Genomic DNA, 16,922 nt, shown 5'->3' with positions numbered 1-16,922 from the left:
TCAAATTGGATTGCAGTCTTTTATAGAATGATGCCACTCCTACTTCTAGGGCATACATTTTCTTATACCGTTACATTGTATTGAGGCAAAATAGCCTTTGTTCCTTACAAGTTAATACATCAATGATAAGCATGAATTACACAAGGCTCTTCCATCTTCCAAAACCCACATCCCAAGACTGAAGTCTGTTCAATGGGCCAAATTCAGACAATGATGTTAAGAAAGTAAAAGTACAGTTCACATCATCAATGGGACTGCTGTACCTTCAAGGCAGTCATAGAGAAGTCCTACTCATCTAGCGCAGTCTTTGTAAGATATATGGAGTTTTTAAAGCTTTTATTTACAGAATTCAGCTTTGAAGTATTCCACATTTTTTTTCAAATTAACAACCCTAGCAAGATGTCCCAGTCACCTGGACCTTAGCTCTCATTTAAAACAGAAAGCCTGGTTAAAAATTGAACACTGAAGGTTACTCTTTGTCTCTGGAAGAACTACAGCTGACACCAATGAGTTACATCAGGAGTATTTATTCCTAAGTGATCCTCATTTTTGCAACTGGTAAATCAAAGGCAGAACAGGGATCAGAAAAGACCTCTTCAGGCTCTGGCACAGGTTGCAGTATTAAAACTGCATAGGTTTATTGATAAGACAAAATTATTTCATGGCTTCTGTCCACTTTCTCCAGCACACATGGAAGTTTCTTATTAACAGCCCCAGGACACCTGCTGAGCTTCACCACAGATCAATGAGCATACAGCTATAACAAAGTTGCTGAAAATGCAACTGTTCACATACTGACTATGAGTATAAATGTGGTCTCAAACATTATTTAATTCATTTTACTGTACAGTGCATTTACTGAGTTCAGTCCCTGCAATACACAGGTTGTATCCTATTTTACTCCAGTTGCTTTACTGAGCATCCTTAGCTAAACTGCTTTATATGAGGGATGCTCTGAAAGTAATATCTCCTACTATGTTGGCCCACAATGGCAGAGGTGGATGTTGGTGGTATAGCAATAGAGGTTTCTCTATAGAGAACCTTCTCACCAACTACATTCTGTTGCTATAGGACAGACAGCAGCAGAGGGGCAGCCTGACAAATTACAAGACACAGCCCACAGTGGGTACAGTGATTTGCACTGTCTTTTTGGGTAGAAACAGGGTGGATTCTTCTGGATTTCCAGGAACCTGGACAAGCCATCAACTCTGACCACTATATTGTGACACTGACTAAGGTGAAAGCTCAAACTCCAGAGTCAGATGAGAGAACAAGACAACCTTTCTCTTGCAACATGATAAGGCTAGGCTCCATACCAGTTTGAAGACTGTGGAGCACACTGCTAATCTTGGCTGGACTGTCCAACTGCACCCACAATATAGTCCAGACTTGGCACATTCTGTCTTCCATCTGTTAGGGCCACTGAAAGATGGACTGTATGAGCAACATCTTCCTAGATACAATGTCCTCATAACATCTGAGAAACAGTGGGTCATGTCTGTGATGGTGCAGATCTTTACAAGCTCTTGCAGGCTCTTGTTTATCACTGGTGAAAGTGCATAGCTAATGGTGGTGACTGTGTTGAAAAATATTGTTTTGTCACTGAGAACTTGCTCTATCAAATAGTTATATGTATCTATTGTAGTTTTCATGAAAATAAATAGGAGGCATTACATTCAGAACAGCCTATATGTGTATATATCAATTAAAATTCAGCATTGGGCTAGGCATGCTAGGGAATGCATGTGGAGAGCAATTTAACCCACCCCATTCCATTAATCTACCCAATTTCCTTAAAAAGAGTTGTAATCTTCCTCACAGCAAGTAACATTAAATGTATTGCAAGGTACATATGTTCACCAAGTGAGCATAATGAGAACATATTTATTTTTTCTAAGAGTAATGAGCATACTAAACAATTAATTTCAGAGCTATGCAAGTGTTGAACTACTGACAGAAGCAAGTAACAAGAGTCTTTCTCCTGTTATTTTCTAGTACATGAAACTAATTTTATTAAGTGCTAGTCACTGAAAGATCAAATAACCTGAAGTAGAAGTATTTGTTTTCATGAGATTGGATGACCCAGAATAATGAGTGTTTAAGAATTCTGTCAGCTAACAAAAATATGAGTCTATCCACTAACATCTCATTTTGCATTGCTTAGTTTACTTTATCTTTCACATCTGCTAGGCCTTTAGGAAAGCTGCCTGAAGCACTAACAGATGCAGCACTTCAGCCATCATGCAAAGTCCCTAATGGCTACAAGTGGAAATTCCACCACCAAATGAGTAAGGAAAAGTTCTAGTTCAAAAACAATTCAAAATATTAAAAGATAACAAAGATTAAAGAAAAAAAAAAGTCATGATATGTTTTCTAGAAGCCAATTCTCTGTCATTTTTTGTTATATGAGGACATGGAGAAAGTTGTCAATTTCTCTATCCTGATATTACGTAGGATCATGGAATGATTTGAGTTGGAAGGGGCCTTTAAGATCAAGAGTAATATAATAGAGTGCCTCAAACAAATAATTGTGTCAAGTTTGTATTTCTTTACTGAAGTCCTGAACCAACGAGAAGAAACATTATAATCTACTTAACACACAGATAATATATGGCTTACAACATAGTTGGATGACTTCCTGAGATATTTCAAAAAAGAACAATGTGCTTTCATGGTAGTCAGGCCTAATTTAATTGTGAGATGACAAAGGTCAGAGGAAGTAAGACAAAATGGAAAACTACAACAAACAACATGGGAATAGCATGGTCAACCTTCAGACATTCCTAAATCTGGAATCAAAAATTATCCCAGACAGCAAAGAGCTTATCTAAGAGGGAAATCCCCCAGGAATTTTTTCTGTGTATTACTGGATACATTTCTGCTAAGACAAATGGCTGCACGTATGGAGAAAGGGACACGCTGACTGTGATCCCATTTATATTATAATGTATCACAGCGTGGCAAGATACAATCCTCTCTATAAATGAGGATAAACTCCTCAGGTGAAATTTTCTCTGTCCCTGGCCAATGATTTATATTACCATACTATCTTCAAATAAGAGTCCTCAGCATCCAGAGAGTTAGAAGAGGTGTTCCCTTCCTGGATGGACAAACAGCTTCTGACCATGAAAGATACCAGCAAAGCAGATGTGCTACAGGCTCTGCTAGAAAGTGAGGCTGAGGAGGGGCAGGAAGTGGGGTGAGGCACTGAGCCCTGGGGCACACTGGGCAGGGCAGCTTGGTCACGCCGGGGAAGGGATCCCGCTTTGAATCACAACACCTATTTCTTCTCTGAGTCTCATGAGTTCAGAGACTCAAAAAAGATAAAGAACTTGATGTCAGTGCGTTATCCTATGGTAAACATGTTCTAGCTCTGCACTGGTCACTGGCTTAACCTAGCAATCAGATGCCATATTTTCCTCTTTACATTTCCAAGTAGTTTTACATTTCCCCATGTGATAGACTGCTTTTATGTCAGAACTAACTCATTTCTGGCATCTTGCTATCATCACACAGCCTGTGGTATTCAGTGAGAGTAAAACTACTCTTTAACAATAACATCAGTGTGTGCAGTTGTCCTTGAGGTGCAGTCCTAGATCCAGTGTCAGATATGTAGAAAGCAGCATCTCCAGAACAGTTTTACCACTAGATCTTCACAGTCCTCAAATTTACATTATGTAAAGACTGTCTCTTAAATTGAGTAGTTCTCTAAATCACCATGAAAACTCAGGGAAGTCTTATTTTTGCATGCACCTATATTAACAAAATGTTGAATGCCTCCGGAACAACGGTATATGAGCAAAATTAATGCTTTAGCAGTTAACAAAAAAGAAAATTACACAACCATATGCACAGTTTGCCCAATTTTGTAGATACGTTAATTTTCATATTAAGAACTTGATTTCTCCTCCTCAGCACTGTATTTATGCTAGGTACTACTGTAAAATATTAAAGGTTTATTAAAATGGGAAACATAAGCATTACTTGCTTCCCATAGATAACAAACACTGTTCTCTATTAGGAGAGCTCTGGGTGGTAAATTACTCCTTTGGAAGCTCAGCATGCGCTTGCCTTGACATAACTCATCTCTGCAGAAGTGCCTTGACCCTCACAGAGAAAACTGAAGTGAATAGTCACCCTCTGTGCTTGAAGTTAAGTATCCAGGTAGTATCCCAGCATTCAGTGAATTATTCATATATTCAACACATTAAAAGCTATGCAGCTTGAAGTGGGCTCAACACTACAGCACCACAATCCAAAGTCCTCAGACCTGAGGTCACTCCAGAGCACCCTGCTCTGCAACAAGGCCTCATTTTCACATCATAAACAATACACCATATCAGAAGCTATTTGTGTTACCATATCAAATTCAGAGAAGGCATAGCTGGGGACAATTTTCACGGCTCAATACGGCATTCTGTATTCATCTTATTAAATATATAATTTACTGCCTTTAAAAATAGAAAGGTTTAAATTTTGGTGCAGTTGTTCTTCCAAGCCTACATTTAACCTTTTAATACATTTTATCTCATGAACTGTACAATCTTTAATCATCCAACTGATTGAACAAGTGCAAAAAAAAAAAAAAAAAAAAAAAGCACAGCAACTCATCATCACAGCCAACTCTGGCTCCTTCGCTACTATTCCTTTCAAAGCAAGCATAGGCATGGTCTCCCCACAGCCTGGTACCTTCTTCATCTTCCTAATAAAAAATATTTTCCCTCTTTAGATTTTTTCTGAAGCTTTAAGTTTAGTTCAAAGGTCTAACAGAATTTTGTTTTCTTTATCTATGTCTCAATCACTAGCGCACCAAATTATGCAATTGCTCTGTTACTCAAGGAGTACTAAATAACATTTGTAACTGCTCACTCATAGAGTCATTTTAAGTCCACCTCACAGCAAAAAAGAATCATCACACACATACATCTACACCTTACTTTTGCTTTTCTGCAAGACAAACAGATTGAAAGAGAAGACAAGCTTGGCTGCCTTTGTAAATAGCCTTAGTGCCAAAACCGAAAATAAGCCATTGTATCCCGACAATTGAACCCCTCAGATTAAACCTCTTCTAAACTGCAATTACAGGTGTTTGTTTGCTTAACCAGAAAGACCAAACTCACATTGGAGACATGTCAGTTAATGAAAAGTGAATGCTCTGCTGACTTTTGATCACAGGAGAGAGATTAGCATTAAAGTTATTACTGCTTTAAATTTAATCATTGGCAAAAAAAGCAGAACTAATTTTAGCTGAGAGAAGTAACATCCTGAAAACTTTGTTAAAGGTGATTTTCAAAGTCCAATAAACCAACTTCAAATGCAAGGATGATGGTGACAATGCATATGCGAAAGATCTAGTACATTCACTGCTTGAAACGTGTGAAGAATTTTTATACTTATACCAAGAATGTGCCAAGCACATCTATATTGACTTTCAAAATCTGTTGCAACACTAAGAAGCAGCAAATGAGTAAATTTCAGTGGCAACTGTTTAATACAGTGGTAAAATACAAAACTGATTTTTTCAGCTTCACTACCGTAGTTTCACCACTGATTTTCTAGTAATTTTGTGCATACAAAAGAGTATCTAGCCAAAAAGGAAATACTAAGCTTGTAGAAGCAAAGTCAAAACATGAAGAATTTGTTAATTATTTACTATAAAGAGTAAGGAATTGATATATGAGGATACAGATTAAAATATTTTTCACTTAACAAACATTTGATAATAACACAGTTTTCAAGGAATAAAATCTAGCATCTGATGCAAGTAAGGCAGGAGGACACTGTAGCCAAATTTTCCTTTTTTAATATCTCTTTTCCTATGCAGAGCTACGGATTATTCCTATGAAGTCAACTTTAAACAAAGAAATCCCATATGACATTCCATAAATAAATAGGGTGTCATATGCATTTCAGATGACAACAAAATGTATTGGTAGTGGGGAAAATGGAAACAATTCCTTGGAGTTCTTCACTTGTATTCAACAATTTTGATTTTTAAATCTGACACTGAATATTACAGAACGTGTGGGCCAGACGCAGTTGTGATACTCTTAAAAAAAACAGGATAATCCGATTAGGGTGCTTAATCTTAAAATATGACAGCAAACATATGGGTTCTGATCTACCCTACTTTGTCTCATTCTTATACAAAAAATTTTAAAGATTTTATGAAGAGCATTGGATGTAGTAGCATTATTTTTCAACCTTACTTAATAAGGCAAATTACATTCATCTGATGACACCTCTGAATGGGGAAAAATTATCACTTTTATCATTTCTAAAGTTTTATAAAAATACAATCAATTATCCTATAACTGTACTGTAATGATTCTAAAGCTTTGAATTTTCAGTTGCTAAAATGCATACTTTAAGCACTGGATCTTCAGAAAAAAATCATTCCTCTTTTTAATAGGACACAGTCTTCTCTCCTAGACTACAATATACACGACCCCAAAGCTGTCATTCATTTAGAATGGAAATGTCTAGGAACCCTTGTCTCAGGCCAGCATCGCTTTCTTTGTGGTTTGGTAAGAGCAACAGCACATACTGAAGAGTAACAGAAACAGCTGCAGCATAAGTAACAATACTTAGTAGGCTAGGAATTATACAAATGAGAAGTACTCGGGTAACCATTAGATAAATGCTTTAGGTAATTTCCTGCTCTTCTTTATCTGACAGAATCTCCTCACCCGGTGCCAAGTTTTGAAAGCAGGCAAGCGACTCTGCTTCATTTGAGAGTAAACAATTTACAGTTCTGAAAACTTTTTCTTATTGTACCCTACCAACAGAGGAGTTGGACCTTCAGTCAGTAGTATCAGTTACCACTGCCACATCAAAATGCCGGCACTTAGTCAGCCTGGAGGTTTTCTGAGCAGATAGTATTTTCATTTTTTCTGCTCTGCCATATTTGTTCCTGCATTTTAATCACCAGTGTTCTAGACCAACTTCTGCTGTGGTTATCTCACTGGATTTTTTTTTCCTCCCAAAGCCTTTTGTCACTCTCACATCCATCTGTTTAGAAGAGCTATGTACAAGCTTCATGAAATTGTTAAAATTTTGAATTTTTATTGGAACCGAAGAAAAGGCAATATCAAACATGATGTTAAAACAGAAGGGGAATTAATAGGTCTGGGAATAATCTCTAATCAGCCACCTCAAAATGTTCCCATTAGCATACACGCATGTAGGTGCGTATTCAAACTCATACAAGCGGGTGCTGTCACTCAGAGTTTGAAAATTGCTGATATTGACAGGGATGGAATAATTATGCTCCTAAAACTGATGAATAAATTTAAGGTTGAAATCAGATCTTGCATTCACAAGCAGTTATATTCCAAAATACTACACTACACACAATATACAGATTCTCACACCAATTACTGAAAACATTCCTTGAGAGTCAGTACTGGGACCTAAAATGACATATGAAGAAAAATAAAACCAGCCGGTTTGAAGTCTGTCAGTACGAAATCAGTGGTAAATCGGATACTCACTCCCATTCTTGCCCTGAGCAGTAAGTGATGGAGTGCTTCTCAATGCTGATTTAATTTACAATTAGGATTTTCCTAAATGCAATGGCTACGCCCTATCTCAAAACCTCATTTCTAACCTTAACATGTGACATAATATGAAAACTGCTGACACAAATAATTGACTGCTTCATTATAAATAAGAATACTAAGAATTTTTAAATGCCTCATAAATCCATATTAACTCAATGGTATTGATTTCAGAAAGGTTCATTTCATTTTCACAGCAATATTCCATGATCCGAGCACTTAAAAAAAAAAAATCACTTTTCTCAGTTTTAACTGTCATTGAAATATCCTTCATTTCAAAGATATCAAGAAATTATCACTATTCATTTTCAATACAAAGCCTCTTCCATTTCAGCTGTCATTTTCAAAAAATCATACTGAAAATAGTGTTTCTAAGCAGAGTTCAGTTGCAGCGTAATAAGTAATAATTTCATCAATTAGCAGTATTCAGCATCCACTGAGAGTTCTCTCACTATTATTTTATTCATAGAGTCCTTTGTGGAAGTAGCATACTAAAAAGATCCATTTATCCTTCAAGGTTTTTCATAAATGTGTCATACATCTTAGAAAACAATTGGTTATTATTCTCACTCAATCTAAATAACTATAATAACTTCCAGGTGTAAAACCTCTTTTTATACTTCCCATCTTCTTTAATCACATTATGGGTCTACATTTTTAATAACGTATTCTAACACTTCTACCTACTTTTACACATGCATTCTGGAGTTGTGCATAGATGCTAGACATGCCTGGATGGGAGGGGAGCTGTCTTATTGTTAAGAGCAGAATAGAAAGGGGTTTTGTACAATGCCCTTCAGAATCAAGGCAAAAACAGGCATTTTATAATGAGCTAGATGGTAGCATAGATGTTAATGGTGCAAAGGCTGTAGAGGAAAATGCTGCAATTGTTAAATTTTGAGATAGCTCGCTTGCAGCCTTGCAGATAAGAACCTATTTTATTTCTCCTTCCCCCTGGATCCCTCCATGTATCAGCTCATTTCTCCACACCCACAAAGACGTACCCTGGCTTCTGTCCTTTCACCTCAGTGCTGCAAAGTTTCCCCTTCAGAGCACAGCACCATTCTGTAAGGAGTGCTGGAAATGTGGTTAAGCAACACAGTGACCTCTCAGGGCTGGAGGAGAGCACAGTACAGCACCAGCAGCCTTGTCTTGGAAGAAGCAGTCTAGAGCCCAGCAGTGCTGCATTCACTCCAAGTCACTAAGATGCCCTAGTGGCTGAGCAAACCCTAACCAGGATAGCTTATTCCAATAGAAGGTTCAATTTAAATAAAACCTGAGAGCATACTTAAAGTCACAAGTAAGAGCCTAGGAAAAGGATGCAGTAATATATTAATACACCAAGCATCACCACAATGTAACTATCTGAAAATGGCACAGTCCAAACTCCATAATAAATATAAAGCAAATTATGTTGCTCATTTGCCTAATGCTTGAAAGAAGAACATCACTGGGAAGAAGAGATTAACTAACAAAGTTATCAAAGAAGCTTTCAATTTTTACACCTCATTTCCACATTCCCAAGCGGTGTGCACAGGTACATCTGTTAAAAACCTGCACACACTAGCACAGTGCATGTAAATCAGACAGTCTGGCTGCCTGGATAGTTTTCCCTTTAATTACATATGTAATTGGTTTTGAACCCAAAACTAAAATGTCAGTATGCATCATGATTGCTTTTAACTAATGACTACCATCCCATCTACATAGAAATATTTAGATACAACACAGAGCTATTTTTAATTAGCTTTCATATGGAGTCACAGGCAAGCATGTCCGTCTTTCCCCCATTTGCACTGCCAGTGTCAAGTTGGACTGGAAAGGCCAACCATTTCAATGAACTAAAGGAAACGTAATTTTAAGGTCAAGTCACTTGTAATACTTCAGGCAGCAAATGTCATACTGAAAATAAAATTGAACCTTGGCTTGAGCAGAGATGGTATTTCAAAGACTTCATTGTGTTTATCACTTTATATTTACTAATAAAACAGTCATTACATATTATTATTTATTGTGCTACTAAAGCATTCTGGAGACATACATATAAATACTGGAAGCATTTTTAAAAACACAAAATACTTTTATGCATGGGCATTTCATGTCATGAAATTTCTGCTAGACCTAAAAATACTCAAAATTTGACATCTGCTTAGACAGGCATCTGTGACCAGAGTAAGAGACCAGGTATTTCGTACAACTAAGTATTATGACAGAGGGCAGAAGTGAAATTGCCCAACTCAGTCCACAGCATAAGAAAACAAGAGGTTTATTCTGTTTGTTCTGAAGTTACACATCAAAGGTCTGGGAGTATTTGTCCTGAGCAGCACTACCCAAGCACTAACCTCTCTTGGATGGGGAAAGTCACTCCAATACCCTTACTTTGCAGGAGTCAGGGACTCCTGAGCCAGTTGAGACTTCTCATGTCTTTGTCTGAGGCCAACCACTGTTTAAAACATTTACTCTAAACTAAGAATCACCAAAGCTGGAAAAGACTTCCAAGATCATCCAGTCCAACCATCCACTTACCATCAACATTTCACCACTAAACTGTGTCCCTCAGTACAACATTCAAACATTTCTTGAACACTTCTAAGGACAGTGACTCCACCATCTCCCCAGGCAGCCCATTGCAGTGCCTGATGTCACTTTCAGAGAATGGCTTTTTCCTAATATCCAACCTGAACCTCTCCTGGCACAACTTGAGGCCATTCCGTCTAGTCCTATCGCTTAGTTATTTGAGAGAAGAGGTCAACTCTCACAAATGTGCTTATTGGTTTGATACAGACAAGCAATTCATTCAGATGATGTGGCTCCCTAGCATTGTAAGACAGCTGTGGAAGGCTAGAAAGTGGTTTCTACACATCGGAATTGCTTTACAAAGACTTGCATTCCTACTACTTGCAAGAATAATGATTGCTCCCTTTGGGCTGAGGATGGTGATTCTACCACAGCTTAACTTTGTAATAGCTTATTGTAAGGTTAATATTAAGAAAAAAAGCTATACATATCTTGATCTAAATAGTCTCAAGATGTACTCACTTTGTCATTTCATCCGTATTATGTATTGTGATTTTTAGTAATGAAAGCGTTCTCTGATATTTAAAGCCATTTGTCAACTTGAATCGTATGCTCTTTGTCATTTGCAACAGCAAAAGAGATTTAGGCATTCCTTATAGTTGTACCAGCCTACAAAAACAACAACAACAACCAAAAAAAAAAAAAAAAAAAAAAAAAAAACCAAGGAATTTGAAGTTAAACTTAAGACCCAGTCTGATTCACCTCTAACTTCATAAAATACAACCAGAAAATTTGAAGGCAAAATGTTCTTATTTCCTTGTAAGAAGAGAATCAGAAGATTTAGTTCATTTCCTCCACTCAATTCTTTCACTTCATCTTGAATTATGGCACCACATTTGAACTGCATACAGACCACCAAGATCTGCATAGACCTCTCTTGTCATTTAGCAAGCTGATGCTATGTTTAAGGATGCCAGAGATTTATGCTATGCTGATCCGCAAGAATTTTGCCCTTCACACAAAAATGATAGCAAATGAAAATGAATTGATTTTGAATAACATGCCCGCACAAACACCACTCTCTGAGGTTCTGATAAGACATCTATAGCCTAAGGTTTCCTAATTCCAAATCATCCTTGCCCAAGTCTTATATAGAGGCACAAACCCTGCTCTTCACAAAGGCGACGGCGCAGGGCAGGGAGCAGCGCATGTAACACTGCACTGATGAAATAAAAAAGGCATAGAAATCATATGCTAATAAGAGGAGAGAGGTTGCCAGGCAACCAGGAAGGCAGAGAAAGCTGGTTTGATGCGAACCTTGTGCTGCCAAAGGGTGACTGCAGCGCAGCAGGCAGGGCACGTGCAGCCCTGTTCTCCTGGCAGCAGTGATTCCAGCTCCTCTCAATGTTTTATGCAGAAGTGTGTCCCCAGGTCGGTGCCAGCTGTTTGTGTTCCCAGGGTCATTTTACTGACATGGTCACAATGGTATATGATAGGATGGACAATAGATTTTAAAGACACGCACTTCTGAAAAGCAGCAGCATGTGCTTTTGGCTAACATGGATTGCACAATGCACACATAGTGGCTTGTAGGATGGAGACAGCCTTGGGTGCAAGCAAATCCCACTCCATTAGGCACATGAGCTCCAAAAGCTCCACAGACTCTGCCTGCCATGACAGCCAGGCCTCTGCTCCCCCCCAGCAGCCTGTACCCTGCTGACAGGTACAAATTCAGCCTCACGCACCACATCTTCCTTGACATCAGAGTTCCACTTCCTTAAGAGATGCAACAGCTCTGCATGGTTACAGAAACACTGTAACACTGAGCAGAGGAAGGAATAACACTCACATCCAGTCTACATTAAACCATCAGGAAATCCATTCACATAATAAAAGAAAATGAATTTGTTCCTTCTTGTTTTCAGAATTGTTCACGACAGTGACAACTACCACAAGTCTCATCAGAGCAGGCATTTCTCATAAATCCCAGCTGTGAGAAAGGGTGGGAGTAGCAGGTCTTTTTTAAGGGCTATCTTATGGTCGTCTTACAAAGAGGTAAAATTTTAAAATGTTGGAAAAAAAAAATTGAAAGTTTATTACATGAACAACAGTAAAATTTAAAGGCTGAAGAACATCAAAAAGCACAAGAGCTTTTTTCTTTCAATATCATTGCTTCAGAGGGCCCGAAAAAACCAAAATTTTGCAGACTACCTGCAGTGGAGGCATGAATTTACATAACTCTTTGAACATCAGCAGGATTTGAACATACAGCATGAAAAGACAGAAGTGTCACTTGCAGAAGCCTCCTTGCCATGCATCAACCCAGGCTTTCACCTCAGGAATACATCGTGTTGTTCATTTCCCCAAGACATACCTGGTTACCGTGGACTGTAATGGCCCATGAGGACTTGGCCATCATGCAGTCATTACTGCTCCACTCAGCTAAGACTTTACTACAACAAAGCCGCTCACACAATAGAAGCTTCAGAGAAACTCATCAAACAAAAAGGAAGTTTTGTTTCCTCACTGAGTGCTCATCAAATGACCCTCAGCAGACGGAGCTATCAATCAAGAACAGCCATCTGATCATCATACTGAGCTACAAAGCCTTTACCTAAAAAATAAATTCTACACTTTGAAACTTCATTACGGAACTTCAAACAAATCATAGGTATCTCTAAAACAGAGAGAGAGTGTAACAGTTGGCGCTTTTAAAATAGAAGTCTGGCCTCAATCAAAGAAAGCTTCAGCTATTTATTCACATAATCTTTCCCTAGCAGTTCTCTGGGCCATGCTGATGGATAGGATTCCCCATCTTAGTAGAGGCTTCCTGGATTTTATTCTTATGCTTTTCTTTATTTTTCAACGCTTGCCTAACTCATGGTTTACAGGACACCAGGCTTAGCATAGGAAATGAAGGTATAGCCGAGAGTTACACACAGTCTTTTCACTCTTCTAGTCCCTCTATCCTTGGAGAATAGACATGTTAGAGAAACTTGCTTAACTTGTTCTCATTGTGAGCACTAGAAGGAACAGGATAAGTAAATATCCCAGCAAAAGAACCTTCACTGCTGTCAGGTCTGCTGCTTTAAGCAGTGGGGGGACTGCAGGTTTCAAAATAAAGCTTCCTTCAGGCTGAGGGGCACGTGGTAGGTAGCAGCACAGACCATGAGACCAGCAGGTCGTTTCCCACTATTCTCAGCCCTGGGACCAGCTGCAGCCCTGGAGTTCAGGGGGTGCTGACTGCACAGGTCATAACCTCACGCAGCTCCATCAACAGCCCTCAAAGAACAATGTGCAACTAGCAACTGAGCAAGCTCACAGCCTACATGCCTAGACACACAGCCTCCTGTGCCATCCCTTAGATCAGCACCCTCAAGAAGCAGCCTTTACCCTGAAGCTAATGTGTCTTGTAAAGCTTTGTCCACAATGAGCAACAACTTATTTATGACACCACCACAGAAATGGAAGTATACTACAGCAGTAAGTACAGCAAACGTCAGCTAGTGTAAAAGCAAATAAAAGTATGCAAATGAATTTTATAAAGACTTTTCAAACAGGTGTTATATAAAAGCTATCTACACTTTTCTAAAGCTAAATGAAGAGAAAGCTAGAAAGTTACAGGGACTATGTTTGTTATTTTATACATGCCACAAACATACCCTGGTAACTCTCAGGCAATCAACAGACTGCTCTCAGAACACGGCTTTAGCAAGAGATAACGAATCTCCAGTATCCAGCCCCCCCTTACATGTCAGCAATAGATGATTCATTGGAACGTTGGATTTGTGGAACACCTGCATATCCTCTCCACCCACTGCAAGAATGATATGCAGTTTCATACTGAGGTATGTAGTAGGATGGTTGCTAATTTGCTGTCAGTGCTTTAGGTTCATGAGGACAGTGTGGCAGTATTTCCACTGTGGTGAGGAGGAGCCTTCACCAAGAAAGGTTGAGATTCCTACTCCAACTGACTATAGAGTGGTTGACAAGGACCCAGGAAGGTGTCTAGCACCCTAACATCACCAAATGGGAGGACAAGGAGTGAAGGGATTGAGACCTGCCAGCCACACGCACAGGCTGCCCAGAAGAGCAGGTGGTCACCCCCTGGGGGATGTTTCATGTTTCTATGCATCCTGCCTGAAAACATCCAGAACCCATCTAAAAATGCCCACTGCTGTGGTGGATCTGGACTTTGATTAGAATGCAATCAGGAAAAAATACGCAGTTGTGTCATCTTCCACAAATTCAAGAAACTGAATTAAGATTCTCTAATCAGCATTTCATAGTTTTGCAATTCATTAATTCCTGAGTGCTCGATCTGACAACTTTAAAAAAAAAAAAAAAAAAAAAAAAAAGTTTCTAAAAGAAATAACTGTGAATAGTTTGCACACATTGATATTAAGGAAACAGCTTAAAAAAGGAAGGTATGCTGTTCTAGAGTATTCCTGGAGGAGGTATGCATGAGGCCCATAAATAATGCCTGGATTATTTGCAAACACTGACAAAAAAGGAATTGTTTGGGTTTTGTGGGTTTTTTCATTGTTGGTGTTGATTTTTGCTTTTAAATTCTGGGGAAAAAGCATATATTCTTTTTTAATTGTGAAGTTCCTAGTCTTACACAATTCAGAAAGTAGACTTGTGATTTCTTTATCTCCTTCAGTAAGACAGCAGCCAAAGGATTTCCAGACAGGATGCAGCTGAAGCTACTGGCTAAGCCAACCAGGGAAAAGGAGATTCCTCAGGGACAACTTTCTGGATTTATTTATTTATTAACAATTTGAGAACTGGCTGTGATTTCAGCAACTTCTAGCACAGCTTCTCAGCTCTTCTTGAGCCAGCGATGTCAGTCTTTTTATATGGACTTAAGTATATAAACACATACAGTAGGATCAGCACTACAAAGGTCATATTTCATATGTTGATTAAATGAATCACTGAGATAAATATACTTAGAACTCTAGTTGTTGAGCAGACAAGTGTATCAATATGAGAAATGGCAGCACATCCTGAACGTTTTGGTCACCTTCTGGTCTGCAGTATAACAGCTGAGCAGGGTATTTTCTGAAAACTATTTCTCTACAATGATAAAGGTTTTGCTAATACACACTTTCCCAACTTCAAAGAAAAAAATTTAATACATTTTATAGAAAAAATACTAATATACTAAATGTACATTCTTTTTACCCCAAAAAGTCACATGCAGGAAAATAAATAAGAGTTGCAAATGGACTATCAGTAATTGATGATATATTCATCTGGGAGACAAATCATATAGTGACTAAATTTAGTCAACCAGATGGGAAAAGGACAACATCTTTGGTTAGAAGTAGACTGCCACCATTTTCTTGGCAACTGAAATGAGTGTTGAAAGCAAAAGTAACCCCGGAAGAGCTGACCAAAGTTGGTAACTGTAACCTGAGAGCAAAGAAAACACTGGTCTTTCTCAATATCCACCTTCTAAATCACGTTGTGCTGTATACCATTATGAACACGGGATCCCACATCTCATTATTCTTTGAATGAGTCATACTTAGCTAGAAATGCAAGGTAATAATCCTAGAAATATTTTGAATTAAAAAAAAAAAAAGTAATCAAGGAAAGTACTCAAAAGCCTTTACTACTAAAATCAAATGGAAAACTTAACTCCAACACAAAGAAAAATCACAGACTGGCTGCTTTGAAAACACTGAGCTGATAGAGCAGCACCAACTTCACACCACAGTGCCTCCCCTTGCATTCAGGACGACTTCCACTTGTTTGTTCTTCCTCTCCATTCCACAGCTAAGTTTGTTAGACCGCCTGTACCAGTGCTGGGGACGTTAGCAGAGGTCTGAGTAGTAGTTCAGTTAGGGGATGGACTGGGCACAAGAACTGAGGAGAACTGATGATACAATTGGCATACCTGAGCCAGAGGTGCAGTCAAGCCACTGCTGTGCATGTGCTGACTCCTCAGCAAGCAGAACACCCCAAACCTAATATTTTAGGATTCAAGATATGCCACTGTAAAAGTTGTATCACACAAGAGAGGATGAGACTGCCAGCTACAAGTTGTAATATCGCCACTGTGTTTCTGCTGAACTCCCTCAGGCAGCTGAAGCCCACAGGCAGGAAGGGGCAGAGGTAGCAGCCACTGGGCCACTCTCACCCCACTTAGCCTCTTCCCTACCTCATGCTGGGCCACGTCCAGGCCCTGTTCCAAAACTGCAGGCTGACCCTCAGCAAACTCGCACACAACTTCAGGGCCGCGTGCTCAGAGCAATGTTTCTGCTGCGGTCCCGCTGCTTTCGGTGCGCTGTGCCACGCGCTCAGCCTAGCCCGCGGAAGAAGGGTACCCGAGGGCAGAGACCCGCAGGCACTGCAGAGCCGCCCCCCCTCCCCGAGCCGTGCACCAGGGCGGCTAACTCCTTCACGGGGACGCGGACCCGACCCTGCAGAACGCGGCCGCGAGAAGTGCCGGGCTGGGAGGAGGGGAGGCACCGCCCCCACACGCCCATCGACTCGCAGCCGCCCCATACATCGGGCCGAGCCCGGACGCCTCTCGCAAAGCGGAGCGGCGCCTTCGCCGCCGCGCAGTCTCGGAGCCACCCCAACAGGGGCTGCCCCGGGTCGGCACGATGAGCGGAGCCGCGGAAGCACGGAGCTCACAACAGCGGCGAGACTGCTCCCCACAGCCAAACTTTGCCGGGCGCTCCCGGCCGGGCGGAACCCCCACCCCGCCAGCCACAGCCGCCCGCCCCGGCAGGGCGAGTGGGTACCTCAATGTCCACCGGGTCCCGGCTCAGCATCCGAGCCATGCTGTCCGCACCGCCACCACCTTCCCCCGGCTCCCCGCAGCTCCGGAGT

At 40.0% G+C, this 16,922-nt stretch overlaps 1 protein-coding gene across 6 annotated transcripts in view; it reads right to left on the bottom strand.

Annotated features, from left to right (window-relative positions):
• DPYD (dihydropyrimidine dehydrogenase) overlaps positions 1–16,922 on the bottom strand; it is a 316,870-nt gene extending 299,948 nt beyond the window's left edge. For 5 of the 6 annotated variants that reach the window (XR_003076346.3, XM_025152951.3, XM_426639.8 and 2 more), the window contains exon 1: positions 16,835–16,922. Coding sequence is in view for 4 of the 6 variants with exons in the window: in XM_025152951.3 (XP_025008719.1) it covers positions 16,835–16,873 (39 nt within the window). In the remaining 2 variants the exon portion in view is untranslated. Of the gene's footprint in view, positions 1–16,245 lie in introns of all 6 variants that reach the window. The other variant, XM_025152950.3, reaches the window with a different exon arrangement.

The sequence above is a fragment of the Gallus gallus genome, chromosome 8 (assembly GCF_016699485.2).
Source record: "Gallus gallus isolate bGalGal1 chromosome 8, bGalGal1.mat.broiler.GRCg7b, whole genome shotgun sequence".
Taxonomy (NCBI): domain Eukaryota; kingdom Metazoa; phylum Chordata; class Aves; order Galliformes; family Phasianidae; genus Gallus; species Gallus gallus.
The sequence above is the reverse complement of the archived record's forward strand: the minus strand, read 5'-3'. Positions and strand labels throughout refer to the sequence as shown.